This window comes from Camellia sinensis, chromosome 1, assembly GCF_055761805.1.
Source record: "Camellia sinensis isolate YWXY chromosome 1, ASM5576180v1, whole genome shotgun sequence".
Lineage (NCBI taxonomy): Eukaryota > Viridiplantae > Streptophyta > Magnoliopsida > Ericales > Theaceae > Camellia > Camellia sinensis.
The window spans coordinates 230,033,342-230,049,031 of NC_138961.1; the positions used below are offsets into that span (position 1 = coordinate 230,033,342).

General features: G+C 34.1%; 2 protein-coding genes across 2 annotated transcripts; both read left to right on the top strand.

Annotated features, from left to right (window-relative positions):
- Positions 1-2,531: 2,531 nt before the first annotated feature.
- Positions 2,532-8,251, top strand: LOC114307102 (Proteasome maturation factor UMP1). Its single transcript, XM_028252461.2, has 4 exons — positions 2,532-2,878; positions 2,990-3,090; positions 6,782-6,879; positions 7,874-8,251. Exons 1-4 carry the CDS (start codon positions 2,744-2,746, stop codon positions 7,972-7,974), a joined length of 435 nt encoding a protein of 144 aa, XP_028108262.2. The 5' UTR covers positions 2,532-2,743; the 3' UTR covers positions 7,975-8,251.
- Positions 8,252-9,718: 1,467 nt separating this feature from the next.
- Positions 9,719-14,599, top strand: LOC114307101 (NagB/RpiA/CoA transferase-like superfamily protein). The gene is made up of 7 exons (XM_082897426.1): positions 9,719-10,402; positions 11,017-11,190; positions 12,186-12,553; positions 12,874-13,618; positions 13,701-13,797; positions 13,885-13,939; positions 14,234-14,599. Exons 1-7 carry the CDS (start codon positions 9,904-9,906, stop codon positions 14,294-14,296), a joined length of 2,001 nt encoding a protein of 666 aa, XP_082753552.1. The 5' UTR covers positions 9,719-9,903; the 3' UTR covers positions 14,297-14,599.
- Positions 14,600-15,690: the final 1,091 nt, after the last annotated feature.

The window sequence follows — 15,690 nt, forward strand, 5'->3', positions numbered from 1 at the left end:
TATTTTCTTTTTTAGTTATAACATTATTTTGAAATATTTAATTATGATTTTTTATATTTGGTTATGATTTTTTTTAATTAGACTTAGAGAGTACAAAATTATATTATTTTTTTCTATAATTGTAAAGTATATAATACACAAAAATATATATAATAGTAGTCTTTCCCGTGTACAAAAACACACACGACCTAATTTTACAGTTTTTGTGAGACTGCTCAAACTTCTTATTATTATTATTTGTTTAGATGGTTGGACAAGGACTACTCAAACCTTAAACACACTCTTGCATCGGCTGAATTAATAAAGTGTTCTAACAAATGTTTTTTTGAATTAACTAATGGATTGTTCTGAGAAGTAATTTAAAAGTTAATTTTTTATGATTTTTTTTAAAATAATATGTAATAAATAAAGAAGTAATTGATCAAAAAAAAACCTACTTTTAATTCCTTTGCCATAAGAGACCAAAGAACATGTTTTGCTCAAACTTTATAAATGAATTTACGTAAAGCGAAAGTTTTTTAAAATTGAGATTATTATGATGATGACGAGGGGAGTGTACCGGGGATCCTCAGCCGCTTGCCCCTGTCAAATATCTAACCTGCCTTTACAATTCCGTATAATAATAATTATTATTATATTATTGAAATATATAGGATGTTATAGTAGTACGTACGGCACTACTCACTACTGACTCAGATTATATAATTTAAAACTCTTCCGGCTACATGACCTGTCATCATCACCAAGAATTCCTCAGAAATCAAAATCCAATTTCAATCATAATACAACCCAAATCTTCAACCTCAGTACCTCTCATGTCAAAGTACATCTCGATTACATTAATTATAATAAAGGAGATTTGCCTCTATCTAGGATAATGCTGCTTTTCCTACTCTCTCCTCCTTTTATTTATTTATTTTTTTTAAAAAATTTAAAAAAAATACAAATACCTTTATAGTTTCTAAATAATTACATTAATCTCTGTTTAATAAGATTAAAGTGATTAAAATTAACACAAATTACATGAAGACATAAAGAAAAATAAAAATATATATATTTCAATATAAAAAATATAATAATATTTTTTTTTTTATATGACTCATGAATTGTTAATAAAAATAAAATTACGTGTTATATGAATTAGGGGTTGTTTGTGATGACCGCACATTTTATCTTTTTACGAAAAGATGTGCAGAAAAGTAGAGAGGTGATGTAATGAAAAAAAGATAAAAAGATAGATTATTTTTTGATTGCCAAACTTGGCCTTAAAATCTTAAATGAATTTAATATAATTATGCCAAGTCCGTAAAAATTGTTATATTTTCTTAAAATTTCAAGAGAAATCAATATAATTTATAAAATGATTATTTCAGTAGAATGTTGATTCACGTGTTTGGTTTTGCTAGAATAATGATAGAAAATATATCATAAATAAAATTATTATTAATCAATCAATCATTATAAGTGAAGGGTCATCAAGTAAAAAAGTTAAGGGTGTGTTTGGTTTGTGTTTTGAGATAAATTTTTTTAAAAAAAATTTTGAAAGAGAGTTTATAAATTTTTTTAGTTTGTTTGGTTGTATATTTTGAAAATAATTTTAGAGTTTGAAAGCTTGGGATGACTTGATATTTTATTGTAACTGAGTAAATGTATGTGAGAGAAAAAATGATTGAGAATGAGAGAGAAGAGAGAAAAAGTGATTGATTAATGTGTAGGGGAGAAAAAATAATTTTGAATTTTTTTAAAAAAAAATCGAACCAAACAAAATTTTTAAAATTATGCTAAGAAATTTTGTTTGGTTTGTTTTTCAGAAAAAAAATTTAGAAAAATTTCTCTACAAACAAATTTTCAAGAGTAATCAAACCAAACAAATTTTTTTAAAAAAATCTCAAAATTTTGTTTGGTTACCTACTTTTCAAAATCACTTTCTCTCTTATACACATCAAATCAATCACTTTTTTTAATACTTTTTTCCCAAAATAATTTTTCAAAATCATTTCTGAAAAAAGACAAATTAAACAAATTTTCGTAATTTTTATCTCAAAAATTACTCTACAAACACAAACCAAACACACCCATATATCTTTTGATACAAACCAAGCCCGCCCTAAAAAATGAAGAAAGTGATGCTGTATTAGATAGAGTCTTGACCTTGGGCCTATTGAGTGTTGTTTTGGGAACCAAAATAAAAAGTCATGTTTTTGTTAAAATGTTCAAAAATGTAAGTGGCAAAAACGCAATAAAATTGGTTTGGGAAGTGCCAAAAACGCAAGTGTGAAATTATGAATTGAGGCCTATGACAAAAAATAATAAAATAAAATTCTTATATTGGGTAAGGGTATTTTGGTCATTTTAATTTGATTTGACACTATAAACAAATATTAAATTAAAAAGTCAAAAATCAACTTTTTACCAACTTTCTAAATCACTTTTTAAAAAGTTAAAAAATTTGATAAAAAAAAGTAAAAATTAACTTTTTACCAACTTCTCAAAACACCCCTAAAATAATCGGAGCCGAGAAACGTTCGAATAATGAAGAGGAAGTGCTTCGAACTAGAGATCCATTAACTTAGGGAGTGGGCTTTTGTTGGTAAAGAAAATGGGCTTGTTATCAATCAAGACCCAGGTAAATTGCGCTTGAGACGGTGCCGTATTGTTGTCTTCTTGGCCAGGCTTCGCCTCTCCCTCTCTCTCTCTATACAGTCAGTTCTGTCACAGAGAGGAACGAAGAAGAATAAGAACAATGGAAGCTGCGAATACAGAGAAGGCAATAGCGCATGAAATTGGAGGAATCCAAAATGATACATTTCGTTTTGGACTCCACAGTGTCAAGAGCGACATCGTTGGATCTCACCCCCTTCAATCTGCTTATCAATCTGTATTTTCTCTCTCTGTCTCTCTATGTATATATATATATATATATATGTAGATATGAATAGATAGTTTTATATTTGTGTGATTTATCTGTATCTATTTGTATGGTGATCAGACGAAGGAGGTGCAGGAACAGATGAGAAGGAGAATTCTTTTGAACACGTACGGGTCGGCACTTCCGTTGAAGATGGACCTCGATCGCCAAATGCTTTCGAGGTATATGAACCTATTTACTTCAATTTTTATACACTCGTTATGATTCTTTTTGATTTATTGAAAAATAGGTGGGTGGATTTTAGCTGCAAATTAGGGCTTTCTCTTTTAGGCCAAACAGAAGGATTAATAATCCATGAATTAGTGTAGGATTAGTTATCCAATTAAATTAGTGAGATACCATTTATTATGTATTTATGTATTTTTTTTTCTCTCTTTTCTTTCATACTTGAAATTATGATGCCAACCACACTCAATATTAAAAATTCGTTAATTTTGTCAAATTGAATGTATGCCGTTCATGTAATCCGATTAATAAAATTTGCAATCAAACGTAGTAACAATCCCAATCATATGCTACAATACTACTAATCAACACGCTCTTAGGGTTTTCATTTCTGTGAGGTTGAAAAGAAGAAGAAAATTGAAACAACATGATGTTTAGTTTACTAGGCAACCAAAAATCAGATTGAGTTTGAGCTTGAAAGAATACGTTAAATCCTAATCACGATTGTTAGGTTTTGGACAAGCGCGGATAAAGAAGTTAGTCTAAGACTATAGGTTTAGGGTAGCCACATGGAATGTAGGAATTTTAATTGGTAAGATTATGGAATTGGTAGATGTCATGATTATGAGGAGAGTTAGTATAGCTTGCGTACAAGAAACTAAGTGGATGGGTGAGAAAGTTAGGGAAATAAAGGATACCGGTATTGAACTATATTATAGTGACAAGAATAGACACATGAATGGGTTAGGAATAATAGTTGCCAAGGGTCTTGTAAAAGATGTAGTTGCTGTCATTAGGTAAGGTGATAGGAATATGTTAGTTAAACTAGTTATTGGAGAGAATATAATGAACATTATTAGTGCATACGTCCCTCAAGTAGGATTAGATGATCAGACTAAGTGAAATTTTTTGGACCAAATGGATGATGTATTATATAGGAGATACCAATAGGAGAGAATCTAGTTATAGGAGGTGATTTCAATAGCTATGTAGGAATAGATAAACTAGGCTATGTAGGAATAGATAAACTAGGATATGAAATGATACATGGTGGGTATGATTTTGGTGATAGAAACGAGACTGGAGAGAATATTTTAGATTTTGCATTGGCTTTTGACTTGGTGGTGGCCAATTCTATGTATAAGAAGAGAGAGGAACATTTGATAACATTTAAGAGTGGGTCAATTAGAAGCCAAATAAATTACTTTTTAGTAAGAAAAGTGGATTGTCTGAAATGTAGCGACTGTAAGGTAATTCCTAGAGAGAGCCTGATGTCTCAACATAGAATTTTGGTACTAGGTTTATGCCTTAAAGGACAATACTAAGTTAGGAAGGATAGTGGGCGTTGTAGGACGAAATGGTGGGATCTAAAAAGGGATAAATTAGAAATATTTAAAAATAAAATGAATAAAGAAGATACTTGAGATTTGGAAGATGATGCTAGCACTATGTGGAACTCAATCACCAATTGTATGAGGAGAATCTCAAGAGAAGTTCTTAGAGAGTCGAAAGGAAAGGGACTCAACTCTAGAGAAACTTTGTGATGGAGAGAGGAGGTTCAAGCGCTAGTAGAGACGAAAAAAAAATGCTTTAAAAAGTGACAGAATGATAGAACTGAGGAAAACCTTAAGAGTTAGAGATTGGCTAATAAGAAGATCAGAAAAGTAGTGAGAGAGAAGGCCTATGATGACTTATACACCAGACTAGATAGTAAGGAAGGTGAGAAGATGATATACAAACTTGTTAGGATAAGAGAAAATAAAACAAGAGACTCTAAGGTGTTGGTGAAGGATGAAAAGATTAAGGAGAGGTGAAAGAATTATTTTGAGAAGTTATTAAATGAGGAACATGGAGGTAGATCAAAAGGAGATGAAGTAGGCAGTAATAAGAAGAACCAGGACTACAAATTCTATCGTAGGATTAAGAACTTTAAAGTGGAGATTGCACGTAAGAAGATGAAATCAAATAAAGTTTTATGGCCGGATGATATTCCTATTGAAGCTTGGAAATGTTTGGGTAAGAAGGGAGTGGCTTGGTTAACTAGGTTATTTAGTAAGATTTTGTTGACTAGGAAAATGCCAGAGTGGAGAAAGAGTATCTTAGTTCCAATCTATAAGCGAGATATAACAGAGGTGTCAGAGAATCAATTTGGGTTTATGCTTGGTAATTCAACAATGGAAGCGATCTATCTTTTGAGGAGAGTAATAGAAAAGTATGGAGAAAAGAAAATAAACATCCATATAGTTTTTAATAGCGTATCTCGAGATATAATCTGGTGCGTGATATAGAAGAAAATGGTAACAAAATGTTACATTGATGTGATTAGGGATATGCATGAAGGTGTGATGACTACTATTAGATCGCCAATTAGAGAGACAAGTGAATTTTCAATTACTGTAGGGTTACATTAAGGATCAACCTTAAGTCCTTATCTTTTGGCTTTAGTTATGGATAAGTTGGCGAGCAATATTTAGGATGATGTGTCATGGTGTATGCTTTTTGTAGATGATATCTTGTTAGTGGATGAGACTAGAGAAAGAATTAATACTAAGTTGGAGACTTAGAGATATTCAGGATGATGTGCCATGGTGTATGCTTTTTGCAGATGATATTGTGTTAGTGGATGAGACTAGAGAAGGAGTTAATACTAAGTTGGAGACTTGGAGAGAAACACTTGAATCTAAAGGATTTAAGATAAGTAGAATTAAGACAGAATACATGGAGTGTAATTTTAGTAACAGTAATAATGGAAGTAGAGGAGAAGTGAAGACTGAGGACTAAGCACTACCTAAGAGTGAACATTTTTGTTATTTAGAATTAATTATCACAACAGCTTAAGAGATTGGAACGAATGTGGTCCATAGAATTAAGGCGGGATAGTTTAAGTGGAGGAATGTGTCTGGGGTACTGTACGATAAACGAGTACCCACTACACTAAAAGGGAAGTTCTATAGAACAGTTATTAGACTAACGATGTTATGTGGGACGGAATGTTAGGCAACTAAGAAACAACATGTTGATAAGATGAGTATTGCTGAGATGAGGATGTTTAGGTGAATGTGTGGCAAGACTAGAAAAGACAGAATTAGGAATGAGTATATTCGAGAACGGGTAGGAGTAATACCTATAGAAGATAAGTTGAGAAAGAATAGATTGAGATGGTTTGGTCATATACAACGAAGACCAATAGAGGCAGTAGTGAAAATATGCGATACAGTGACGGTAGATGGAAGTGTTAGGGAAAGAGTCTGACTTAGATTAACCTGGCCTAGAGTACTAAATAGAGATATAAATCTCCTTAATTTGACTAACGATATGGCCTTGAATAGAGTCGAATGGAGAAGAAGGATTCATGTAGCCGACCCCATTTGATGGGCCTTAAGGTTTGGTTTGGTTTTCAAATATGCGGAAAACTATTTTAAATAGTTTCTTGAAAACAGCCATTTGCAGGAGAATTTTTGCAAACTTATTTATGAAAGATGCTGTCTGAAACATGTTTTTCACATTGCTTTCATATATTTTTCCTTTTTTTGAGGAAATTGTTTTGGAATTGTAACAATGTTGTACATGTTATAATAATTGTTGCATGTAATGTGGGAACTATTTATCTTGCTTATTTGTGTGGGAGTTGGGACCAAAAAAACTGTACTAATTTTTCTTTTTCTTTTTTCCTCCAAAACTTTGCAGATTCCAAAGGCCTCCAGGTCCAATACCATCTTCCATGCTAGGTTTGGAGGCACTGACTGGAAGTTTGGATGGCTTTGGTTTTGAAGATTACCTCAGTGGTAATGAAATATTTAAAAAAAATCAACTAAATATTATTTTTAGTTTTGTGTTGCATGTAAATTTTAGACTTGACTTTGTTTGAAGTACCATAGTGGTCTGAAACTTCTCCTTACCTCTTTATCTTTGTTTGAGCCTATCTTTGGAATTATCTGCATCCCTCAGCTATGCTTAGTTAACTAAATGTTTTAAGTTGATTCATTCCTCGTGTTAATATATTTTTACCAAGATGGTTGCATGAAATCATGTTTTTGACAACTGATTTTTTGGGTTGGGTGTTATGCGTCCTACCAAAAAAAGGGTTTGGTTGTATGAGTCAGTATCTCATCTTTTCCTTCCAACTTGATGGCGACAAAAATAAGGATTCAGGTTTTGACAACATTAGTAATCACTTCGATCTGTTCTTTTATTTAGTGTAATATTTAATAAAAGCTATGAGAATAACTCTTCAGTTATCATTGCCACAGTGATAAACAGGTTAAATTTTAATTTACTTGTCCAAATTTACTACCTATTCCTGAATGCGGTTAGCCAGATATGGCTGACAATAAGTTATGAATTTTGAACTATTTGGTACCATTGGTTCAATGGCTAAGACTTGGCCTAATAACCTTAAGGTTATGGATTCAAGTCTTGTGGCTACCACTTTGTGTATTATGCCAAAGGTTAGGCGTGTACTCAATCTTACCCCTCCTAAACACACATTAATGTGTACTAATTAGGCGTTATTTTTTGGTTTCCTTCGAACCCAGATGTTGTGGGGAAAAAATAGCCGAGATTTTTTGGTTTCTTTTCTCAAACTTAATTTGACACAAACTTGACATACGAATTGGCCAAATTAGACTATCTAAATTGTGCTCGATTTGATTTGGTTCCCGTGCTGGGTAGTTAGTGTATTGTAGTGTCTTGCTGATGAGCAAATGATTGAATTAGATCTGATTCTGGCCAGTGTTGATTTGTTTTGGTTTCTTACATTTAATTTCATTCTTCTTGCAGACCCACACGAGTCTGAAACATTTCGTCCCATGGACATGCATCATGGAATGGAAGTTCGACTTGGACTCTCCAAGGGACAAGCCTGCCCCAGTTTTATCTGAAGCATTGTGCCATGCTGGCGGGAGAAATTTAAGTTCTACTTTGTGTTGCTGTTTCATGGATACTTATGTTTCTCTCTACAAATATGCAGTGATTGGTTAAGTTTTAATTCAAATATATATTAGACTGTTAACCTGATGGCGGGGCATTTTTCCTTTCAAAAATGGTATGTTGGTAATGAGTTTAAAATAAGGGTATAAGCATATATAACTAGTAGCTCTGAAATATTTTAGATTTCTTATATGTGGAAGTTTATAGAAGCATATTTTTGTTGTTCAACCTTTGTGGAGGTTCCCCACTTTTGGATGCCAATAAGGGGAACTTTTGCCAAAACTTCCAAGTTCATTTTGCTGAATTATTGATGTTGCAACTCCATTTCTACTTATGTGTTAAAGAAAAAGAAGGAACAAAGGTGGTTGCTTTTACAACTAGTTCTGATAAGTTGTTGTCTGTTGGAGAATATCATCTTTTGCAAAAAGAATAACTTCTTTGGTGGTGTTTGTTTGGGCTTTTTTGAGCCAATTTATGGCTTGTGGCTTTTGAAAAGTTATTTTGGACTGTTTGGTTAAACTTATTTCAAACAGTTTCTGATTCTAACAATTTATTTTAAGTCAAAAAAGCTGATTCTGAAAAGTTGTTCACCCCTTGCTTCTGATTATCAGCTTCTGCTATGGACATGTTAATTTACGGTTATACTCTTAAATTTTTTTATTTTTTATTTTTTTAAAAATAGAAAAAGACTCAAATGGACTATAGAATATTATTATTATTTTTTTTATGAGAAATATAAACAAATAGTGAATAATAAAAAATAAAAATTAATTGAAAAAGTTACTTCACAGCTTATTTAACAAACACTAGTTAGCAACTTAAATCTATAATTCAACAGTTACACCAAACACAGATTAACAGTTTCTGATTAAAGTCATAATCTATAATCTGTTAAGCTATAATCTATAATCTATTTTAACAGCTACACCAAACGGGGCCTTTGGAAGCTAGGGATTAGCAGCTGCATAACCGAATAGCCTTTCTATACTCGAATATGGCACAAAAAAAACTGAAGGAGCCTGTGTGTGCTCAATTCTGTTTATTGCATCTCCTAATGGAGTGTACTGTTTACCTTCCACTAAGAATTATATCAGGTTGTCCTTCAATTCAATAATGGAATTGGAGGGTCTAATTGATGGGCTGTGGCTCACTTCAGCCTCATCTCACTAAGTAAATTATATACATAATATATATATATATATATCTGTTGATAGTCTTTCAAGTAAATTATTGAGAAAATTACTATTCAAGAGTTTTGAAAAGGGAAAAAGTATTACACAACAGTAAAAAAGTTAAAGATTTTAATTATTAATATTTATAAAATTTATTTATTTTTTGTATATTTTTTCTTATGGGTGTATAATTCTTTGTAAATTATTTATGTAAACAGATATATTGATAATTATATGATTAAATAATCAGAATGAATAATTTGAATTACTCACCAATTAAACTGAAATAAGGAATCTCTAAAATGGAAGAAGTTTTATTCCTTTTTTCAAAATTTTGTTTAATTTTTTGTTTTTTAATATAATTAAGAGTTCTAACTATGGACACTTTTTTTTTACTGTATATTTTATCATTGCAGTAGAAATTCTTGGATAATTTTTATTTTTTTAATTATATATCTAATGATTATAAAATAATAATATAAATTTATAATTATTTTAAATTAAAAAAGGCAAAATGAAATCTGTCTAAAAAACTCAGAGTGGAATAAGTTTATTCTCCCCTTACTTTCCTCAATCAAAACCAAACGTTAACACAGCGTAATTTTCCTTGCACCCAAACAACCCCCCTCCACCTCCTCTATGGACGAGACGCTGCTCTACACCAAGCTCTGAAAACCCTAAAATACCATCACCCTAAACCCCCCTCCCATGGACTCCCGCCGTGTTCCCCGCACTGTCATCGACCCCAAAGTCCGCCAGGTAGGGTTCTTCGCCCCCGGAGGCCCACCTACCCGGTCCCACTCCACCCCACCTGACCCATCCTCATCTTCCCCTCCGGTCTCCGACCTCTCTCCCTCCGGTAACACTCTCTCTCCGGTCATGATCCCCCCTCCTCGCCACCTCTCCGACCTCTCCCGTCAGGTTCCTTTCCCTACGGTTCCCCTCTCTCCCCTCCGCCGTCCCTCCGCCGGCGAGTCTATACCCGCCGGCAGCTACAACCCCTCCGAATTCGCCTCCCTTACGGCGCCGTTTGGAGAAATCTCAGAGGACTCACCGTCACCGAGATTTCCTCACAGAAGCAATTCTGGAAAATTCGCTTCCTCGCTCCCTAGTGGCGGCATCGATTTCGCAGCTGCCAAGGCCAATAATTTTCCGGCGAGTTGTTTGACGACGGTGTCGGTGGTCAACATGCCTCCCGGTATATCTGGTACTCAAGAGCTTCTCTCAATCATTTTATATTTATGAATTTGCGAGCTTACTGATTTTTTGAAAAATATTAGCATTGGATTGATTGCAAAATAATTTCTATATAGAAATTGACTAGTGTTGAAGAGGAGAGAGAGAGAGAGTGACAATTTTTTGATGAAAATGAAGGAGAAGGATTCATTGAATCAGTTGAATGGCTAAAGTTAGATATTTGATTGCAGTTTTGAATTTGAGTTTTTGCTCTTGCTCTCCGCCTTTGGATTTTCAATATCTTACTCTTGTTTATGCAATGGAAGAAGCTAAAAGATTGAGTGTTGAATGTGCCATCTCTGAAACAGAACAAAAGTTGTGTCTGCTATTTGTTAAAGATATGAAATGGGCATTTGCAAATGCTTTACGTCGTTTGAGTAGTTCTTTGTAAAATAAAAGAAAATGTGGCAGAAAACAACATTTCTAACATCTAAGGATTATGTTGTGTATATTGTGCTTCAGACCCACCACTAAACTGGACAGAGCATCGAGCATTCTTAAATTTAGTCTCGGCTTACTGCTTTAACTAAAGTGGACCCATTACCATTTGACACTCTTGATTTTGATCTTTTTGGGTGAATGCAGCGTTCCCTGATAAAAAGGATTCAAAAGCTTCATTTGCAGAAAAAGATGGTGGGCCATCAGTTGAAATGCAAAACGAACGATCTGTGAATTCAAAGTCACTAAAAGAAAAAACCTCCAAGGCTGAAAGACGTGCCCTTCAAGAGGCTCAACGAGCTGCTAAAGCTGCTGCAAAAGGTGCCTTTTTATTTTTTATTTTTTTTCTAATAAATTATTAATATATGTCAATGCCTTTGTAGTGCTTTCGTGATTGAATGTGGAATTGTAGCCTTCAATTGAATATATAGATTTCATAATGATGGCAACAAAAAAAAATTGTTGGTAATATCTGTATCTTGGCCAGTGAGATAGGAATTCTGCTTTTTAAGTAGCATTCCTAACTTTTCATGGTCATGCCACTGTTTCCTTTCAATCTTTTTTTGTTTTGTTGTCTAAATTGGTCTGCACGTCACTATGTAGTTTGTGGGAATCATTTTGTTATTATATATAGAAGAACAAGCCAGGTTCAGGGGAAAGCATTCGAGAACCGATGTATGCATTTTGATTTTGAGCATGTCATATTTATTCCCTTTGATAAGATGATCATTTGTTGAGCTTCTTGTCAATTTAAGAAATTATCAGTTATCATTGTCAAACATCTTATCAATTTAAGAGATTTTTCATTTGAGTTTGTTATGAAGTTTTCAATTCTTTCTTGGTTTGGTAAATGTCTAGAGTATTTAAAGTATTTTTCCTTACTTTGGGGAAAGTTTGGACACACTAAGTGAAGATAGAAATAGAGAAATCTTGTTTAAAAAAAGTTTGTTTCTTGATTGATTTTCATTAGAAGTTCCTGTCTTAGTTGTGGGACACAACTGTTATTTGAAGTTTTTGGTCCCAAAGGGGGAGGACTTTGATGGAAATACCCTGAGAATGGAGAAACTTAACTCATGAGAATGGCCATCTAGTTTCTTAACTTTCTTTCTTTCTTTCTTTTTTTTTTTTTTTTGGAAGGTACTAAATGGATTTTTAGACCTGCCTAAATTCAGACACACTTTATGTTTCTTTTGGCACTAATGGCAATACAATTGTTGTTATCAATCATTTTCATTGGATATAGCATGTATATTATCATTGAATGGATTATGATAACCCTTTCTTTATGCATGCTTTTCAAAAATATGTTTATCTAGCTGAAGGAAGTAAGGCACCTGTGGCTGCTTCTGCGGTAGTGAATGCAGTGAATGTAAAGCCAGCTAAATCTGCAAAGGCTCCTCCTCCACAAAAGAATAACAGTTCTCCGGTTGTAGCTCCTGAGAAAAAAGGAGGTGATCGTGCACCAGACAAAGACAGGAAGAAAGATGTCCCCCATCCACGCTTGCAATTTGATGATAAGAGTCGTGTGGAAAAGGCCAAAAAGCGGGCAGTCGTTAAACAAACTGAAGCTAGGAACAGAGTTGAACTGTTTAGGCATTTGCCTCAATATGAGCATGGAACACGGCTACCTGATCTTGAATCAAAGTTCTTTCAACTTGATCCAGTCCATCCCTCCATTTACAAGGTATTTTTTAGCGATAGTCATTTTCATCATCAAATACATTCACTCAAGTATTATGATAATTCAGAAGCCAGTAAATACTTCAAGCAGCTATCAATCTTCAAACATTTTAACTCAGTTAACTCAGCTATGTTTTGCTCAAATTGTACGTTGTTGCCGTCCAAACTCTGTTCAATTATTTCATTCCATCTTGAAACTAATTGGGGACTGAAGGCTCTTCCCAAAAAATGTATGTAGCTTAGATCTAGCCATAATCTGTAAATGAAATTTTTTTATATTTTATGTGCATCATTCTAACAATAGTTATTTGTATGTGTTATCAGGTTGGATTAAGGTATTTAGCTGGGCAAATATCTGGTGGCAATGCTCGTTGTATTGCAATGCTTCAAGCATTCCAGGAGTCAATTAAAGACTATTCAACGCCACCCGAAAAGGCTCTTGTTAGAGACTTAACTGCAAAAGTTAACTGTTATGTTTCATTTCTTATTGAATGCAGACCCCTTTCAATCAGCATGGGGAATGCAATTAGGTTTCTTAAGACTAGAATTGCCCAATTACCTTTGACTCTCTCTGAATCAGAAGCAAAAGGAATGCTTCTATCAGATATTGATCATTTTATAAATGAGAAGATAATTCTAGCAGATAAGGTGATAGTCAGGCATGCTGTAACAAAAATCAGGGATGGGGATGTTCTTCTCACATATGGGTCATCCTCTGCTGTGGAAATGATTCTATTATATGCCCATGAGCTTGGTAAACAGTTCCGTGTTGTGGTGGTTGATTCGCGTCCAAAGCTTGAAGGGCGACTATTACTTCATAGGTTGATGGGAAAGGGTCTGAGCTGTACATACACTCACATAAATGCTGTTTCTTATATCATGCACGAAGTCACTCGAGTTCTTTTGGGGGCTTCCTCGGTATTGTCTAATGGAACAGTTTACTCGAGGGTTGGGACTGCATGTGTTGCCATGGTTGCTCATGAATACCATGTTCCAGTCTTAGTATGTTGTGAAGCGTATAAATTTCATGAGTCCGTGCAACTTGATTCAATTTGCGCTAATGAACTTGGTATGCTTTCTGTTAGTAATTGAGAATAAACAGTAAATGTGTTCTTCATCACTTAACAGTTAAGTTTTTATCTGTCTTGCAGGTGATCCGGATGCCATTTCAACGGTTTTTGGTAGAAAGGAAATTAACCATTTGGATGATTGGGCTACTAATGAAAATCTTCAGCTTCTGAATCTGATGTAAGCTGTATAGTATGATTAATCCATAATTATTAGTTTACCCCAATTGACAATGTAGCCTCATAGTTTCCCTTTTCATCGTGACAGTTATGATGCAACTCCTTCAGATTATGTCTCGATGATTATCACAGATTATGGCATGGTAAGTCTGATTCTGGTTTTAGAAGTAGTGTGGTGCTTCATATTCTAGGTGTATTGAGCTATATATATATATAATTTTAGATTTCACCAACAAAAATGCATGAATGAGTGGGTGTTTATATCCTAGCATGCGATTTGCAAAAGAATCAAATGACATGGCTTGTAACACCTACTTGGAAGCTTGAGACTGTAGATTCTGTGGATGTTAGTCAATTCAATACCTGTTTCTTGTTAATCTATTTATTTACTCGCTGGTCAATTCAATAAGTTTTTATTGTTTTTGTGGTTCGACCAGGTCCCACCAACAAGTGTTCCCGTCATTGTTCGAGAATATCGGAAGGAACACTTGTGGATATAGAGGTTTCATTCATGAATCATGGAGGATTCTTAAATTTTTTCCATGCTTGGACGAATATCGCATTGGTACTCTGGCAGATGGGAACTGAACAATGGGATCTTCTAGAATAATGCTTATATGGCCCAGTCAATTCTCTATTATTTTGGATTCTTATTTTTCACCCGACTCAGTGAAGAGTGCAATTTACACGCCTCTCCGAGCAGTTTTAGGATTGCATTTTTGATGTTGTGGTTGGCCTCTTTTTCTTCACCTATGTCACAATGACAATTTCTTGAACAAATTTGACAATTTTCTTTGTTTCAAGGTTTCTGATTTTAGACAGTAGATACTTTTTGACATTATTAGCTATCTTTCTTTTCCTTTTTTTTTATTTGAAAAAAATCCATTAAGGAAAGCCAAACGACACTTACTAGAGTCCATCTAACTCAAAACTTATACCAAACAAAGAAAAAATATAGCAAGTAGCACAAAGGAAAGAACTTATAAAAATATTTAGACGCACATTTCGTGCTCGTACTGCGAAACAGAACCGATCATAAGAGTTCAACAATAAAGTATGTCTGGAATAATTTCTAGCCCCCCCACCAAAAAACAGAAAAACAAACCCACAAACAAACCATAAAATAAAGCAACAAAACAGCAAGGCAAGCCAGGAGAGCAAAGGCAAAAACAAACCTACAAAATCAAAACTTCAGCAACAGCAAAGCAAATCCGGCGGGGAAGGAGGTGGTAAAGCAGGGGAAGGGAGGCGGCGTCCAGCAGGCCAAGATAAGGCAGCAGATAAGACGATGAAGGGCGACAAATCTAGCAATGATGGCCGACTTCGGATGGAGTCGGGACAGAGGGGAGAGGGCGGATTTTAGGTTGCAGCACCATATTTTAGCTGAAAAATGCATGGCTCATTTCATAGAGTGAATTTTAGGTTGTGTTTGGATTTTGCATTTGCGAAGAGAAATCAAGATCTAAACCTTATGCAATGGCCTGTTGGAAAATATTGTGTGCATGCACAGATAAAAGTTTGTAACCATATCCAAAGTGTAATAAAAATAAAAATAAAAAAGAAGAATTTGCTCAGCTTCACAATAAAACAGAACCTAAGTTTCTTCTTCTGTGAGAATGGAAGAACTAAAACAAGCACTTGGTGGAAGACTGGACAGATATAGGAAGCTACTTGCTCTCTCAACGCAATTCAAAAAACCAAAAACAGAACATAATAATGTTTGAAATGCCAAAACAAAAAGCAAAAACAAAACATATTGACGTCTGAAATGCCAAAACAAAGTGTATGCTCATCACACGAGCTCACTGAGAAGAATCCTGAAGTCAAACCAGTCATAGAAGTCAAATGGCCAAAATGATATAAGAATCAAGTTTTCATTAATTTCCTATACTCA